At 43.9% G+C, this 18,498-nt stretch overlaps 1 protein-coding gene across 2 annotated transcripts in view; it reads right to left on the bottom strand.

Annotated features, from left to right (window-relative positions):
- FSTL4 (follistatin like 4) overlaps positions 1-18,498 on the bottom strand; it is a 182,426-nt gene that overhangs the window by 31,555 nt on the left and 132,373 nt on the right. For both annotated transcript variants that reach the window (XM_008495471.2, XM_008495472.2), the window contains exon 6: positions 1,208-1,374. In XM_008495471.2, the coding sequence (XP_008493693.2) occupies positions 1,208-1,374 (167 nt within the window). The remainder of the gene's footprint in view (positions 1-1,207; positions 1,375-18,498) is intronic.

Below are 18,498 nucleotides of genomic sequence, written 5' to 3'. Positions count from 1 at the left end.
TGTTTGCTGGTTTGATGTTGTATTTCAATGGCATACTCCAAATGGCAGCCAGAAATGTATTTTTAAAGGGTAATACTTAATTTGATTAAAATAAAAGAACGATTAGGTGGTTATAATTACTGAATTTGGGCTCACAGTAATCACCTATACATACTGCACATGATTTTCCTAAGTCAACAAATAATGTACAGAGCTGCAGCTTGCATTTCTGTCCAGTATTATAGAATTTTTATGTAGTAACAGCAAAGAGTGAAGCAAGGATTTTTCACAGTTCAGCAGTCCTGGATAGGCCACAATTTAGGGAGCTGTAGTATTGACTGCAACAACTCTGAACTGAGTGGTTATCAAATTAACACGAGCCGAACAAAAATATAAATCAAACCTTGCTGTAATGTAATTAAAATAAAACCTGATTTACCATGTACTTTAATGCAAAGAGAAATGAAATGCACACTGTATTTTCTGTACACTATTTTCCACTCTGTAATTAAACGTTATTAAATAAATGAGTAAGTTTATACCATTATTCAGGTATTGTCCTTGCTAAAACTCTGAGTCACACATCAGCACAACACCGTGAATCTAGAGAGATTCATCTTCTCTCCTGTGAAGGTATTGCCACAGCAGGCTGAATAATCCCATATTTTTTCTTAAAAGCTCATCAAAAATAGTGGTGGAATGAGAGATTAGAATTGGCTGAAAGGCAAGTGAAAACGGAGGAACTGAAATAAAAAACTTATTATGTGATTTAGATAGAGGATAGATTTCACTGCCAACCATCAATGTATTGTTTCCTGCTCTCCATGAATCTGTTTCTTTGTTCTGGGAAGGAGATCCCTGTGGGGATAATGCTCCATAGTGCTGGAGTCCTGGGTTTCCAGGGCTGCTATCCATGGGCCACAGGTTACACCAAAAATGAACGAGCAACAAGGGATGAAGCACCAGTGCTATCTAAGTGCTGGCTTATTACTGTTTTCAGTTTTAATTTCCTACCAACAATTTCCAAGTGCTTCTTCTCCCACCTCATGTCCATTATTTTCCTTTTATTCCTGAGACATGATCGCATAAACCTAAACCACCACGCCAGCTTCCCCTTTCCCGTGGCAACCCTGAGATAAAACACCTCATTCCCTTTAAACTATCACCTTAAATGAAGTAGTTTTGAATGCCCTAACAAGCAAAGGACAAAGAGGAACTCAGGACCTACATTGATGTCCTCCAGGTCAAGGAAGTTGAGGATGACTCCGTTGCGTTTCCAGATGATCGGAGGCCGCAGAGCCCCGCGGATGCCACACGTCAGGACAGTGCTGAGCCCAACAGTGATGGTGGTGACACTGATCTTCTGCTCCTCTGGCAGGCTCAGCTGAACTACCTCTGCAAAAGGCAAGGAACCAGAAATCAAACCAAAATCATTCCACAAAGGGAAGCTGTTCCCCTTCTCCCCGCTCTGCCTTTCTTCCGCCCTGCTCTGGGTGTAACGCTGGAGGAGTTTGGGAAGGAGATAGATATCTAAACTGTAAAAAAAACCCCAAACAATAAAGCCAAGAGACACAGCAATTGAACCTGCCACAAAGTTACTCTTCATCGTGCTTGCTTGCTTGCTCACCTCTGTCTTCACAACCTGCACAAGGTCTGGGTATCACTTAGTGGATCTGCCTTGGTGATCTCCACGCTTTCTGTACTTTCCTCCCAGCCCTCAGAAGAAGCTCTGACTTTCCAAACGCTCATTTTTATCATGTCAGCTGACAGCTTAAGATGTGACTTGGCCTTAAAAGTTAACAGCTTTGGTGGGAAAATCTTGCACTCTTTTATGAGGCCTATGCTACAGAAATGCGGGGAATAAAAAAAAAATAAATAAAAAAATAACCCAGCAGCTACTTTTGCAGGCTGGCCCTTTTCATCTCTTCATACCCTCTCATGGAAAAATGGCTGGAACATCTCTTGAGCAGTAAATCTGTTAAATCTCCTCACTGAAGCATTTGGCCCATCTGAGTAGGATGGGGAAGACCTCACGGCTGCTCACGCCTCTCACAACTGATTGGGAACACTTTAGTGCCAAACCTGCCCACACCACACCCAGCTCTGAACCCTGCCTCCTCCTGCTCCTTCCACCCAAGCAAGAAGTTCATCAACTGTGCCATAAATTGTCTTCCCCACTGGAGATGAGAGCCTGACTTGGGACTGCAGAGATCAAGACGCAGCCTGGTTGCCCATGCGGAGCTCCTTGCACACTTAATATTCCCAGCACTATTTGAGAGACCTATGGGAAAGGAATAGGAGCTTTAGTTTTGATACCTTGTTGATAAAAAGTATTTGACCAACTTACTGGTGACTCCCACCAGTAATAAACAAGAAGCTGTGGTTACTCCATCCCTGGCAGTGTGCCAGGCCAGGCTGGATGGGACCTTGAGCAACCTGGGCTGGTGGGATGTGTCTCTGCCCATGAAGGTTGGAAGCTTCAAGGTCCCTTCCAACCCAAACCATTCTATGGCTCTGTGACTCAGACAATCAAGCAATTTTCTACTCTTGAAACCTTTAAATCCAGCTAGGGATATGGGGGAGGACTGAGAAGGAGAACATTACCCACACCCCAGCTCACTGGCGTGCTAGCAGCAAAGCCAGGACCAAATAAATACATCATGAAATCACGTTGCCCTCAGTACCTGCTGGAGGAGCTCAGACAGGACCACTCAGCACCAAGTGTCACTAGGAGAGGTGATGTCCCATCCCACCACCCTCCCCCAGCTGCCTGAAGGATGGAACCAGCACAGAGGGGTTTCTGCAGACGAGAGCATTTCTTTTAAGGAATAAAATATTTGGAGTGCACTTGACAGGAGAAAAACCTGATAATTACAATAATTTGTAGCATGCAGTAGGGCTAATGAACACATCTTTTCTTGAGGAGAAATGAAATAGAGGGCCATTCATTTAGGGAAGAATTGTTTTTCATCTTACTGCTGTTTGCCTTAATTCCCTCTGCTGCCTCTCACGCTGCCTTGAGTTCCCTGCCTCCTGCTGGGCTCCCACCACCTCCCTCTCCACCAGCATCTTTTGAGTGTTTTGTTTCTGTAGAATTGAAGACTTCCTACCTCTCTTCCAAACGAAGAGCTCAAGAAGCATTGCTTTTAACATTTTAGAAGCACGCTGGTGAAAAATACATTAACTTTTAATTAAGAAGACACCTTATGTAGCTGCCAGTCTTGCAGAACCATCTCAGGCCAAGAGATGACTTTTTCTGGTAGAGGATGTCATTAGTCCAGACCACTGCAACCATACACACATGCTCCTTTCCTGAGCATTTCTATGGAGATATTTATTACCAGTATATCTCCTGTCAAAATCTGAAAGCCCTTCTACTAATATAGGATTATTTTTTGTGGCTTTACTCATTGCTTCACTGTCCCTCCTGGAAGAGATTTCCTTATTAGATCAGGTGTATGGGGGAGGAAGCAGGGATTCCCTTAGAGTGTGAGACATTTAGAAAATCTTTCAAAAACTCAGAATCTTGTGCTTAATTTACAGAGTTTAGACACACTTGATGCCACTTGGATTACGTGCACAAATTACAGTCAGCATAATGATTTTTGTGTAGAACCTCTGGATTAAATATTGAGCACTCTTCATTTTCATTTGAAAAACCTGGAGGAGATGAAATGATTTTTAAAAACCTTGAGGAGATAAAATGAGTTTTAGCACAGGTATAAAACTGAAGAGAGCAAATGGGGAATATTCACAGCGCTCACTTGCAGAACACAGGCTGGAATGGAATTTGGTCCTAAAATCAAGCAATTTTATGTTCATTTGGAAATTCTGCATGGTGGTGCATGCAAAACAGCTTTCTATATTCTATATCCAACCAGTTTCAGTCCTAGCTGATCATATTTATCAAGTCATGTCAAACCTGGTCCTCTTTTGGATTTCGCTGAAGCAACTCCTCAGTCTATTCCAGCTGGAAATTAAAAAGAAAAAAAGGTTCCTGCCAATTCCTCTGCCAGTAGAGAGACATTATCAGCAGAGAACAGGATGCTGTAATTTTTGACTCAACTTTTAATAGTTCAAGACGGGTAAAGTCTTCATAATGACCACCTTTAGGAAGGGATGGGTGGAACCCTGTCTGTGTTATCAGAATAATCTTCCATCAGGCACTGGATCAAAGGTAGAACACAGCCAAGAGCATCAAAAGGCAGCCAGAACACCTTAAACTCTCAGTGATGGCAGCAGCTCACTGCCAGACCCATGCAGCTCCAGGACTTGGGGCAGGGCCACCTTCCAAGCAGAGAGGAGCCATGTGATGAGCAAAAGAGTGGAAACCCTGAGAAAATTGGGTTTGGTCAGCCTGGACAAAGAAAATGGTTAGGGGAGACCTTATGACCATGTTCCAGTACTTAAAGGGTGGCGACCAAGAAGATGGAGACTCCCTTTTTACAAGGAGACATATGGAAAAGATGAGGGGTAATGGGTGCAAGATCCTGCTTGGACACAAGATGAGAATTTTTCACTATAAGGACAGTGGAATAATCTCCCCAGGGAAGTGCTGGATTGCCCAACACCAGACACTTTTAAGACTCATCCTGATGGGGTGCTGGGTCATCTCATCTAAACCATGTTCCTACCTAGACAGGTTGGATCAAATGATCCTTGAGGTCCCTTCTAACCTGGCATTCCTGGCTTCTATGATTCTTTCTCCCCTGTTCAGGAGGCTGAGGGATCACACCCTGCATGCCAAGAGGTTATTGAGGGGAAGGATCACTCTCTCCTATCCCTCAAGCCTTTTCTCACTGCTGTTATTTCAGAGAGAAGCTGAGAAGCACCTTGGGTGACCCAGTTGCAGCCATCTGAATGTTCTGATGTTAAACCTCTTGCAACACCAAGTCCCGCGGTGACACGCTGGAGAACATGAAGTCTTACTCATCCCTTTTCTTGTTAAAAATGTCAAGATATTGTTGAACATTTTCCTCGGCCCCAATTTGACTTCTGAAGGTGCTAAGCTGGAGCTGCTCAGTGCATTTTTGCAGGCTGCGCATACTAATGCCAGCAGGTATTACTTGTTGTGCTGTTTTATCATGGAAATCTTTTTCCTCTGCTGCCATTTGCAGCCTGCCAAAGGCAATCATAATTCCACAATGAAGACATGTATAATTGAGGTCATTATTGGGAGCAACCTGGAATGAGCATCTATAGAGAAAACCTCATTGATTTAGCACTGCGTGGAGAGAATTTACACAGTCAACGCTGCTGCCTGCCTGCCTTGCTCCTGCTGCACCACATCCAGGAACATTCCACACTTTCAAAAGTGCTTAATAACACTAATTAGGCTCTTTTCCCTTAAATTGAAAGGAAATATACTTTTAAGTATGTTGTTGCTGCTTTTAATCATGGTTACATCGTGGCTACCTTGCCTCCCTAAACCAGAATATGGAGCAACCAACCCTCCTGCTCAGGCTCTGCTCAGGGCACATCAAGGCAAAGACTTTTTAAATGCTGTAACTTGTTCTCAGAAGGGAGACAATGAACCCAAAATGTAGCCTTGTTTGAGGTAATGGGAGGGTGACTTTCAAGGAAAGTCTCAAGCACAGATTTCTGTCCCCAGCTTCATGCTCCTGAGCAAAGAGACTTTTTGGTTGTGAACCGAAGCCCGGGGAACACAGCCCAAAACACATCAGATTTCTCCAGCAATGGTTCAAGTCAAAATTGATTTAACAGGGTGAAAACTTGAGCCTCCACTCAATTTTTTCCCCTCCTGCAGCTGTGTTTATGCCCTGCATGGCATTAGCAAAATCTGCTTATTGCCTCGTGGCCCAATACTGCAGCACGAAGGTCAATGGGGATTTCAGCATTTGTCTCAACAGATAAAGCATCTTCTCTAGCTGAATACATTGTCTGCAATGGAGCTAACTCAGACAAAAAAATAATAATTTAAAAAAACACAGAAAAACCAGGATATATCTTTTATAATTATTTTTTCCCCAGTAATATTCATGAAACCTATTTGTTTTTGCATGGAGAGGGGAGGGCACTCTTAACACCCTCCTAAATCAGAGCTGCCTGCAGCTAATTGATTTTAAAATGACATCTGTGAGCTGTATTTCTAAACATGGAATCAGATGTCAAACCTGGCCAACCAAAGAGTGGCTCCAGTGACTCCTGTTTGGCAGATCCTGGGCTGAGATGTGGTCATCTCATTAGTCACTGCAGGGAGGGAGATGAAAAGAAATGACAGGCAGTTCACAGTGGGTCTGAATCTGCAAAGCACTGTATAATATGCTTATAAATCACTCGTATTAGCATGTGATTTAGTTTCTCCCCTCCACTGTAGACCAAATAAATGAATTAATAACTAACCTCAGTGCACAAATCACCCCGGGTTTGCATGCCTTTGCAAACCTGTCACCCTGCCTCCTTTTAGGACTATCTCCAGAATAAGTGTTGCCTTGCTATCACACTTTGTGCTGGTTCTTAAGGCCCAACAAACCTGGACTTCATTTGTTTAAGCCTTACCTGGATGTCTTTGTTGTCTCCTCACAGAGCCAGAGCCAGGTGAAAGGCCAATCCATCACCCAGCCCCAAAAGAAAACTCCATTTGCTGAACACCAACTTAGAATTACAGGAAAGCCAGTCATGCTACTAAAAATATTTATGTTATTAATTAACAATGTTAGAGCTGTTAATGAACATGATTAAAGTTGTTCACAATTAATTAACCCAGAAGAATTCCTATAGCTCCCACGTCAGCTCAGAGCAGTGATTGGGATGAGGCTTCTGGCTTTATAACCTGTGAAAAAAAACCATCAAGAGCTGGTTCTGCCTCTGGCCACCTTTGGTGTGACCCAATACCCCCAAATGTCTTCCCCTGGCCATGTTATAAGTTTGGTTTCCCTCAAAAAGAGCTGCCAGGACATACCATTCCTCCAAGGCTTGTAAGCTTAATGAATGTGAATAATAAAATGACTTCTAAAGCTAAGTAGAAATGTTCATATCTCAGCTTTATTTTGTAACTGCAATAATTCAAGCTCTTAATGTAATTTATAAACCCTCAGGACCTTGGGCATGCTGCTCCAGGAAGCTTTTTATTGTAAATTCTCTGCTAAATTAGTAATGCTGTTTTCTAAGTCATAAAAAGGCAGCCTCATATTTCTAGCAGTCTGGAAGAATTTAGTACTTCAAACCCTCTCCCAGCATTATTCTTGAAGGCCACAGGTTATGACTCCCTGAGGTATGTCCCAACCTTGCACTGAAAGCTGAAACCTGTCTTGGGGAATTCAGAATAAACGTGAGCAAATTCCCATAAATGCTCAGCTCTGGTCTGGTGTTAGAGAACAAGACCCTGTCCCTCATCCCTGTCAACCTGAACAACTCTTCTACTCTCTGTGAACATGACTTTTAGATTAAATGCAAGACAAAAGCAGCTCCTAAAATGATGAAAAATAACAATGTCTTTTTTTTTTTTCCCCAGCAATTGAGACACTTTGGGTTTGTATTACACTCTCACCACTGCTGTATCATGGTTTGGGTTGGAAGGCACCTCCACAGAGCATGTGGTTCAACCCCCTGCCATGGCCAGGGACATCTTCCACTAGCCCAGACTGTTCAAGCACTTGACATTTAGCTAATGATATATGCAAAAAAACCCATTAATCTGAAGGGCAGCAAAAGATCTCAGAGTCCAGTCCACCTTCTAACAAAGAGGGATTAGAATTCACCCACAGATCAAGCTTCCCCTGTACCTCTGAAATACCTCAAACTCTCTGAAAGAGTGAAGAAAGGCCCCTGGGGAGGATGATGAGCATCCTTTCCAGATGTTGGATTTAAGAACAACCCAGGGCATCTCTTTCCCAGCTCTATGAGAATGGATACAGAGCTGAAAATCAAAGATCTGGATGCTGGCATCACCTCTGAGCTGGTGTCTCCAGCCCCTCCAGAGCCCACAAGGAACCCTGGGTCACCTTGCCTGGCCTGGCCATATTATGGGCTGGGGTGATTTGCTCCTAAGGAAAGCCAGTTTCTCACATTGAATAGGGAGAATCTTCAGCTAACTCCAATAGAGCCACCTGCACATCTACATCTGGAGAGGCAAACTCTGCTCAAACAGCTGCTTAGATTTTTATCTTAATTATACATCAATTTCTTGAAGAAAATCACACACATGGAAAAAAAGAAACCCAGCTTTCCCCTCTGAATTTGTCTCAAGATCTACAAAACTTGCTAAAAATCACTTGTACTGACTTGTAACCAAACGCAGCTTCTTCAGGTGCTGTAATGCTAAAGATCAATTTATTTTCCTTTTTAAAAAAAAAAAAAAAATAGGCAAGAAGGAACACACTTTCCATCAGACAATCCCATCGCTGCCCTCCTGTTACTCATCAGGAGAACATTTAGTTTGTGCAGAAAGGCATAATTCATTCATTCTCTGAAGTACATGAATAAATATAAGTTGTTCAGTGCTTAATTATCTAATCTCCTGAGGGTGGTAAGTGATGGATTCATTATGTAAATAGGCATAAGTAGTCTATTTTAGAGAATAGTTTACATAAATGCATTTGTTTTCATTTTAAATTCCTATTTCCCCCAGATTGAGAGCAATGTTGAGACGATTAATTTCTGATAAAATATTCCCATGTTGTGCCAACAGTGTCCTGCCTCAACTGCAACAGCCACACATTTCCCCAGTCAATTTAGTCATTTGAAAAGTAAAATGACTCAAATGGTCTAAGAGGCACTCCTAATTACTTCTGGTAGTCATGGCAGCTCAACACTTGACTTAGATCTGTCTCTTAAGAAGAGTCAAACCCCTAATATATAGATACTATATACTGTAATATGCAGACTCTCCACATAATTATGGGGGAGAAACACTAAAAGCTGTCACTTAACCCATGGAAAAAACAGAATAATTTGATTTTTTGGGGGATGGATGAGAGGTTTTAATTCTCTCTGTTTCACACTCTGCTCAAACCTATTGGAATTGATAGAACGAATAGGCAATTGTTTTTCTGCCACAAGAGATGGCTCTTTTAAAAGGTTTATTTCAGCACTTTGAGGAACTGAGAAGTCTCTCCCACTCCTTCAGAAATACCTTAGAACTCCTTAGCATGAGCAGGTTCTTTCAGAGCAATGAAACTTTTAAGAACCACCACCACCACCTTGATTTAAACAACGATATTTCAGACTTTCAGAGGACCAAAACCCATATGAAACCACTGAACTTTTTTTTTTTTTTTTTTTTTTTTTGGTAACTTTTTTAAGTTACAGCAGCTGAACTGATTTATACCTGATTTAAGGCAGAAAAAGATAGCTTCTGGTGGAGGATGTGGCAAGCCAAGTTTCTCCCTGGAGTGAATTTTTACGGCTGCTCTATAAACCCCTGGGGTTTATCACGGAAATGCTGTCAGACCATTAAGTCCTGCATGACTTGTGGGAACTGCTGTAATGTGGCCATATATTACTTCCAAAATAGAAACAAGGCAGGCCACAGGGTATTTGAGGTTCAAGGAGCATTCTCATCTAGTTTAAAACCACTGAGACATCAAAAATGGTTGCATCCAACTGCTCCAATCTCCCAGTCTCCCTTCATTTGACTCCGAGCTCTCGGCCAAAGTTGTGCAATGAAGGTGAGGCTGAAAAATACATGAGCCAGGAAACAAGGAGCCTAGGAAAAAGCCCCATTCTGCTTCTAAAGCCTGGATTAAGGGTTTCTAAAAAAAATCCCAAGCATTTAAAAGCAGGTGTAGTTAATTCTTTCTTATTCCCACATATCCTGTGTTCATAAACCACCAAATCAGTGACCGTGTACATCTGGAGTTGTAAATAGGAATATTTTTTTCTTGAGCTCTCATTAGTCTTTCTATAGAATCCTAGGGTGTAAAGGGACCTTCAAGACCATCTAGTTACAACCTGGGCCATGGGCAGGGACACCTCCCACCAGCCCAGGTTGCTCCAAGCCCCATCCAACCTGGCCCTGAACACTGCCAGGGATGGGGCAGCCACAGCTTCTCTGGGCAACCTGGGGCAGGGGTCTCAGCCCCCTCATGGATGACTCCAAATTTACCTCTGATGGATTTTGTATCTTCTGTGACTGTTGCTACACTTGGGATACTTAATAGATGCAAAGACTGCTTTTGCTTGTCCCAAGGAAGACCCTGAACAATTTCATCCCCTTCTGTCAAACTTCACTCGAGCCATTGCCCAGCTGGGTTTCACCTCATTGAAAGTCAGAAATTCAGCCTCTCTCCAAGGCTTTTGGTGATTTTTCCTTACAGCTTCCCAGGTCCCAGGCCAGCAGTACAAAACCAGAACACTTTTCATTTGTAAATTACAGGCAGAGAAGCAGAGGAAAATCAACGCAATAAACAGCAAGGGGCTCAAGGGGCATACTCAGATATTTATGTCCTGGACCCCTGGCTGGGGTTGGGACTTGCATAATATCCTGCAGAACTGTTGCCTCCTGGGCTGCAAAGCTGAATTATGGACATGAAGACTTCCAGCTCCACCAGGGCTCAGCTAAAAATGCATCTTAAAAATGCATTTCTCCTCATCCTAATGTTGTTGCTGCCTCAGAGGGTGAAGCTTGGGACCAATTTAATGATTTCTGCAGTGATGGGCACCTCTGGAGCTGGCACAAACCCTGCAAATTTGTCTGGGGGAACCCTGCAAGGTCACAGCAAGGTCACTCTGCAGCAGCATTTATTTTCAAACATCTTGTGTTGGAAAAATATATCAGTTGAGAAAAAGTTTGGTGTCAGCAGGTCCACGTCCTTCCTGTCTTCAAAACTCACCTGACTAAAGTTTAGGAGAAAGTCAGAAACGTGCACGTGAACAGCAGCAATTTGCAAAGAAACAGGGAATTAAATAACATTCCCTTTGGGTAATTAAATTCCTTTCTGGGTAAAAAGGGCCACTTAAAAAGTACCTAAAGAAATTCCCCTGGTTCCTGCTACCAGCACATCTCTTCTTGTGGGCAAGTTTTTTCCTGGTTAAATTTTTCCAAGCTCAATCCCTGCAGTTAAAACCTTCACCACCCACATAGGAAGGGCCTGGGAACTCACACACACTCCTGCTTCTGGGCCCCTCAGTTTAAGAAGGATGTAGAGGTCCTGGAGCAGGTCCAAAGGAGGCAACCAGGCTGGTGAAGGGACTCGAGCACAGGCCCTATGAGGAGAGGCTGAGAGAGCTGGGGCTGTTCAGCCTGAAGAAGAGGAGGCTCAGGGGAGACCTCATTGCTGTCTACAACTACCTGAAAGGAGGCTGTAGCGAGGTGGGAACTGGACTCTTTTCACAGACGACCTTCAACAAGACAAGAGGACACAGTCTTAAGTTGTGCCAGGGGAGGTTTAGGTTAGATATTAGAAAGAATTTCTTCACGGAGAGGGTGATCAGGCATTGGAATGGGCTGCCCAGGGAAGTAGTGGATTCTCCGTGTCTGGAGATATTTCAAAAGAGCCTGGATGTGGCACTCAGTGCCATGGTCTAGCAACTGCTCCGGTGGGTCAAGGGTTGGACTAGATGATCTCTGAGGTCCCTTCCAACCTGGCTAATTCTATGATTCTATGATTCTATGATTCATGCCTGGCAGGCAGATGGAACTTTTCTATAACATTCTGAAGCAGCATTTTGAAGTCAGTGTAGCTCAAGAGTTTCCATGGGTGTGGTCTCCTTGGGGAATTACAAGATGGACAACAAAAGGTTTGGAAAAGACCAGCAGGGAGGGCACTCAGGTAGGTGCTCTGATGGAGTGGAAACCTTGCAGAGAGCTGCAGAGATGCATACGAGTGGTGCTTATGGCAGGAGGAGTTTAAGTCCTAACCCTGCTCTGCTCTGCCTCAGTTTCCCCCATGAGCAAGACCTCTCCAGTCCCATCTGGGAATCTTTAAAAAGACTTCTCAGTAAGGGTGGTAACAGGGGCCACACAAACACTCCTGAGCGTTTGGTGTCTGTGGATTCCTCCCGAAAAAACCCTTTGCTAAACGCCACGAATAAACCTGAAATTAAATCACATGCAAATATTTTGAAGCAGAGATTTGGCAGCTACCGCAGCGAGAAACTTAAACTCCAGTAATGCAAGAATGATAAATGCTGCACCCTTGAAAGGAACAGGAAAAACAAATCATCCAGACTATGATATTAAAAAGCCCAAAGAAAAGCAAGAGGCGCTGGCAAAACCCCGCGTGGCCACTCGCGCTTTGTGTACCAACCTTCTGGAAACTTTGAGATCTGCAGAGCAAAATGATTTATAGAGGCTGCTCTTTATCATTCTGGCTTCCAAGTCTTATGTTACATAAAGCCCCCTGGCACTAGGAGAACATTGAGGTTGGGAAGGGAGGGAGAGCGCGGGCCAGGCTGCAGCACTCAGGTCGCACGCGTGCCCTTCTTAATTCCATCAGCATAGGCTGTTCTTGCACAGAACAGACAGGGTTTGTTTAGAGAGGAGCTATTCAATAATTTTGTTTTTCTTATCTCGTAGTCTCAACCTTATTTTCAACTATTCAAATGGAACTCTGAAGGCAGAGATGATTCATTTCTCTCCCCGGGTTTTTCTCTAACATCCTTCACCATTAAATCCGCTTCAGAAACGCTCGTGAGCACCCTTGACGTGTTTGCTTTAAGTGAGTTGTGTGGCCTCAGAGAGGGATTATTTGAAGCAAAATACTTTTTAGCCCTCCTGGCTCATTCCTGCTCACCTCCAGCCTGGCTGAGACCTCCTCCAATCCCTCCCAAGCTCCAGGTGCCCCGAAGAGGGCTGGTGAACAGCTTCCACCTCTTCTCACCCCAGGTATTTCTTTGCCCAAACCTGAGAAGTTCCTCTTCAAGTCTTTGCAATCTGCACCCAAATTTGCTTCTTAAATCTTGGCCCCACTTGGGAAGCTTCTGGCCCTCCAGCCCACCTCTGCTCATTTGCCCAACCAACCTGCAAACATTCTGTCATCCATTCCAACCAACAGTATTGAAAATAATGACCACACTTCCATTCCTTCCTGCTATGAAAATGGTCTCTCCTTATTTTCTTTATTTTTTAATTGTTTCCCTCTTAATTTCCACTGGCTGTATCTCATTCTATCTTTGTATCTGGTATTAAAGGCCTCTGGGCTACCCACCACCTCCTCTCTCTATAGGTGACTGAAGGAGATTTCTCCTGTACTCACAAAATACAATCTTAGATATCAACCACTTAGGTAATGGCTGTTAAGTATTGACTTTTAGGCTGATTGTAGTAGGTACACACCTTGTTTACCTTTAATGATCACAAATTAAAATCAGCTCAATAAACTGAACGTTTAAGGAATGAACACTGCACTGTATGTAATGAGTTATTGCTGGTGAAGTCTGTAACTTAAATACAAACACAATCTTTAAACATCTATTTAATTTACAACAGCCCCAGAAATCGAGTGGGCCAAATGAAAGCTTGTTTAAAGCTAAATTATTTGCCTGTACAGCCACCATATGCTAAGTGCCACAATTAAAAACATCCATCACATCAAGAGTCTGGAGACAGTTTCTTTTTTAAGGTCTTCAGCACAGTGCTCATCACAAATATTATCCACCAGATGCTCTGGTTTCCCAAGAAACAACTCACTCCTAATGTGAATTAAAAAAAAAACCAACACAGAAATGTTCTTAGGCTATAAGTCCATGTGCACATCACAGGACCACATCCAGAAGTGGTCAATGGGATTCCCTCCTCCCCAAGAACCTTCTCCCCCTCTATTTTATGCAGCCAGGCAGACACGCACAGAAACCATGTCCAAAATAGATTTATGCACTCAGATACAAACAAGTCCATCTATCTGGAGCAGAACATCAGCACTGATGGGTCAATTACCTCTGCTAATATCTTGCCTAACTAATGCCTCTGTGATAGAAAACTCACAGAAAATGGGATTAAAGTGGAGTGACTGCTCATGATGGTCATGGCACAGTTGAAAATTTCAAACTTGCAGGCAGCACAAGTATTAAGAAGATCAGGAGCTGGCTTGTACGTGCCAGTACAGTGTAATATCCAGTGGGTAAATCCTGGCTTTGATAATGAAATGATCTTCCCAAACAGAACATGACGTTCCTTCACTAAGATACACACATACCTGCAGGGCATTCAGAGAGAAGCCTTCTGCAGTACTTCAACTGATGTATAGCCCTTTGGGGACTCAGATCCATTCATAATCACCTCAAATCCTACATTTTTAATTGGCTCAACTGTATTATTGATTGGGGTAAAAAATTCATGGCAATCTACAAAGCCATTATTTGGAATTATCATGGAATCGTAGATGGCTCAAGTTGGAAGGGACCTCAGAGATCACCTCCTCCCACCTCCCTGCCATGGCTGGGAACACCTCTCATCTAGTCAAGGTTGCTCAAAGCCTCATCCTACCTGTCCTTAAACACCTCCAGGTAGAGGGCACCCACAAATTCTCTTGGAATCTGTTCCAGAGTCTCCCACTCTCATACTGAAGACCTTCTCCAGTACTTAGATAATCCCAACACTGTTGTGGCACCAGTGTAACTCCTGCCAAAGTTTGGGTTGGGGTTTATATCAGGCTAGTGAGACACAGCTCACCAAAAGGGCCCAGCAACCATCAGGGAATCGTGAGGCAAAGCTTTGTTCAAACATATACTAAAAAAAGGTTCACAGCCTAGAAAGCTGCAGTGGAAAAATGCAACAGGGCCAGCAGACAGCTTGGGAAAAAAGATAGGGTTAGTTAAAAGGACCTGCATTGAGCAGAGCAAACCTTGTCACCCTGTTCATGGGTAGTACTGCCAAAACCCTAAAAATGTCAGAAATTAATGGGAATTAATGGGAATAATGTTTGTAACTCAACCCTGAAGTATCCTTTCAGGTGTTTTCACTCTGGTGACCAACTCAGCTACAATCACTTGGGATTTCTCTGCCTCTGGGGTGCACAAACACCAATTGTGGTGTCCCAAGCTGTGCATCAAGGACTGACTTGAACAGGCACCTTGGTTCTTGGCTCCAGGTTAAAATGATTCATGTAATTTCCAACCCCCCCCTCTGAAACCACAAGGATCTCCTAACCCTGCGTGAGCTGCAAATCATTAACTCCCTGCAGAAACCAAGAGCAATGCAGGAAACATCAAGGATGAAGTACTGAAGTCAGGGACATATTGTGAAGGAAAAAGAAAAAAAAAATAGAAAAAGAAGCTCTTAATGATTCAGAGTAATATATTTCAGATGTTTGAGCAAACAAAGCATTCATAAAGCATTGCACTGCTCCTTTCAGACTGAATGGAGCCTTGGAGAGCCTTTGATTCCCCAGCTGCAGATAACAGTGATTGAAGGAAGGAGAGAAGCCAAGGACACCAGCCCAGGTAAATCACTGCTCCCCAGGATTTTCAAGCAAGAAGGCATGGAAATATTTCCCACTGATCTTCTCTAATAAGGCCTCGTGCAGTGTGGAACTTGCTTCATCTTCTTCCCAGCTTCTCCACTCAGCACTACCTGAGGGTAGGAACTACTCACTGAAATTTATGCTCCATGTTTAAGGCAAAGGGATGTTCATCTCCTGGAGGGCTCCAGAGGTTGGAAGGTTGATGTCAGGAGATCCAACCATGCCATTAATATCCAGCAGAAGGGCTCAGCACACCAGCCACGTATGTCCTTGAAGATTACCCCAAGGAGAAGCCAGGCTCATTCATGCCAGAGAACTCTAGAGCACTGGAGGAAAAATCTACATGGGATGGTCCCCTGTGAACATAGTCCTGGGAAGAGTTCAGGTCAGAAGTAGCCTTACTCCAGGACTGTGTAGGCCATATCCCTGAAGCTTGCACCTTGCAATAGGAGACACAAAACCTGCACATGCTCTTGAGGCATGAAACACAGCAAAGGTCCAAGAACTCCAAAGGGTATTTCGTGACAGAAGAGGATGGGAATACTTTCTGTTTGATGACTAATGTGGAGTGGGAGAAGTTGGCATTTGGCCAGGATGTCAAGGTTAACAACAACCCCTCTGTTACTAAAAAAAAAAAAAAAAAAAAAAAGAAAAGAAAAAATGCTATGGGTGAATCTTAAACGACTACAGATGGTCAGGTGTTGATTTTTGCATGTCCTCTGAAAGACAGTACTGTCAGCAAAACAGTGCCTTCTAACCAAATTTTGAAGTTCAACACTCTGTCAGCAGGAAGAGCTTTGGCTCTTTACCTGACTCATCAAAATCCTCCTCTTTTAGCTTCCCCTAGTGACTTTCCCTCTGAGTACTGCTCTGTGGCAGCTTCTCCAGGACAAGAGTATCTCTACAGTTCACAGTGAGGTTGTTTGGGCTTTTTTTTCTCTCTCCCCAGTAATATTCCTTTATGGAAAGACTGTTAAAATCCTTGCTTTACAGATGGTGAGCTGCAGCAGACATTATTTAGCTGCAGTTACACAGAGTATCTGAACCAGAACCAGCCACATGCCTTATTTCCCAAGGTTACTCTTCCAGCCTCTCCCAGATTACTTTCTAATCCCATTATGGGTGGAATGGCTGTGTCCACACAGCTGCCTTCTTGGAGAGCTTGTCTTAAAATGTGAGCAAGGTTTGGGTTTTCAGTGGTCGTCATGCCTTGGGTTTTGACCTTGGCTTCTGCAAGGGGCTGGAGAAGGGCAGAGTGGGAACAATTACCACTGAACCTGAAAAAACAACCTGAGAGGAGACTGGGAGCTGGATTTAACTATATGACCACTGAGCTGCAGCCTACCACCACAGGCAATGTCATCAGAAGACTTTCTGCCCCTTCATGCTGTTACATTACACTGTGAGACCATCTGAGCTGCTGTTCCTGGAGTCTTTTGATCTTTGCTTGGCTTCTTCATGTGGAGACCTTCACCAGCTACTCCTTCCAAAAGCAAAATAGGGTGATGCTACCCTGCAGCAATGGGGTCTATGGGACCAGGACAAGCCACTTCCTTGGCTGTGCTGCCACTTTCCTTGCATTTTTTTCTACTTTTGTTAGAAGCTTTTCAACACCTCCCACTTAGGATGGAGAAGACGGCCCTGTGGATGAAGCAGGTGCCCCCCATGCAACTAAGGGCTGGGGTCCTGGCAGCACTGCTACAGGGCTCCCTCCCATCCTCATCACCCCAGCATCCCCAGAGTATTAGGGCTTGGAAGGGACCTCAAAAGACCATCCAGTCACACCCCCTTGCTAGGATCACCTAGAGCAGGTCACACAGAGAAAGGCATCCAGGCAAGTTTTGAATGTCTCCCTGTCATGTTTCTCCTGGGATGATGCACACGAAGAGAAAACCCAACAGATTAACTCATTTATTTCCACTTGTTATTGATGCCCTTTCCTGACTTTCCTCACACAACCTCACTGCACTACTCAGGAGTTCTCAGGTCATCCGTAACTCAGGGAAATAAATGAAGTTTCCCATCAGCCTATTTTCTATCCCCATTTAATGACCTTTTTATTACCAACCTTTAGAATTTTATCCCCTAGTATCTTGTTTTACAGTGGCATAATATTCAGATGCAGACATACATATGAGTCAGGCCAAACCAGTTCAGTTCTGTTGAGCTTCTCTGGAGGTCAAGCTACACTGACCCAGAGACACAAGTGCCAATTTTTCCAAGTCATCAGACCATGTCTGAGCTTCTGCAACCAAATTCTGTCCCTGCTCAGGACCTTGTGTTTGTACTAAAGGAAGTACAGTGATTTCTCCTGACTAATCCATGCTACGATCATTTATGGAACGAGTTTGCCAAAGAAATGACAAGCCAGACTATAGAAATCTTTGGCTCAAAGGTTTAGAGAAGATGTTTGAGGGCTGTTAAGAGGATAGGATGGCTGCAGAACCTTGCAAACAACAGGTTGAATAATGAGCCTTTCAAAAGCTTCAGCTGCAGCATTTGCTGGGCGAGCGCAGCTCTTCCTAACAGAATCACTTTTGTCTTTGACCTGTCAGTAAAACGCCAGAAGAATTAAATCAGACGGTGCAGTAATCCTCAAGGTGATACTTAAATTCTTTGGCTGTATTTATTGCAGGAGATCTTTTGCTCCAGATGCTTTAATAGCCAGTTCTACAGGACACGGCAGCCTCTGCCTACGCTTTCCTGGCCACGCCGCTTCCCACACGGCTCCCTTGGGTTCCTTGGCTTCACAAACCATGAAATGAGCCCCAGGCCAGGGCTGGCCCAGGGGCAGCCCTCCTTGGGGGTGGAAATGGAATTATATTTGCCAGCTAAGGGCAAAATAATTGGAAAATTTGGGGCTGCACACTCCGCGGTGGAGTTGGGAAGAGCGTGGTCCCTTCTTGCAGCAGAAACCCACAAAGGCCACGAGGCTTCTCGAAGTCTAGACACAGAGTAAACCATAAGGAAGGCTCGAGCCACCTTCCTGAAGTTCTGCTTGACACAAGAAACAGCAACAGCACAGATCAGGGCACACAAATGTGACCTAAGCATCCCAGGAGCAGAGAACTTATCCAGAGAGCAGCTGCTCATTGCTGCCATCATCTGCAGCACTCACCATGAGTGTTCATCTATTGATTTATTTTGAACAGAAACC

The sequence above is a fragment of the Calypte anna genome, chromosome 13 (genome assembly GCF_003957555.1).
Source record: "Calypte anna isolate BGI_N300 chromosome 13, bCalAnn1_v1.p, whole genome shotgun sequence".
Classification (NCBI taxonomy): domain Eukaryota; kingdom Metazoa; phylum Chordata; class Aves; order Apodiformes; family Trochilidae; genus Calypte; species Calypte anna.
Note: the sequence above shows the minus strand (reverse complement) of the source record. Positions and strands in the feature narration are given on the sequence as shown.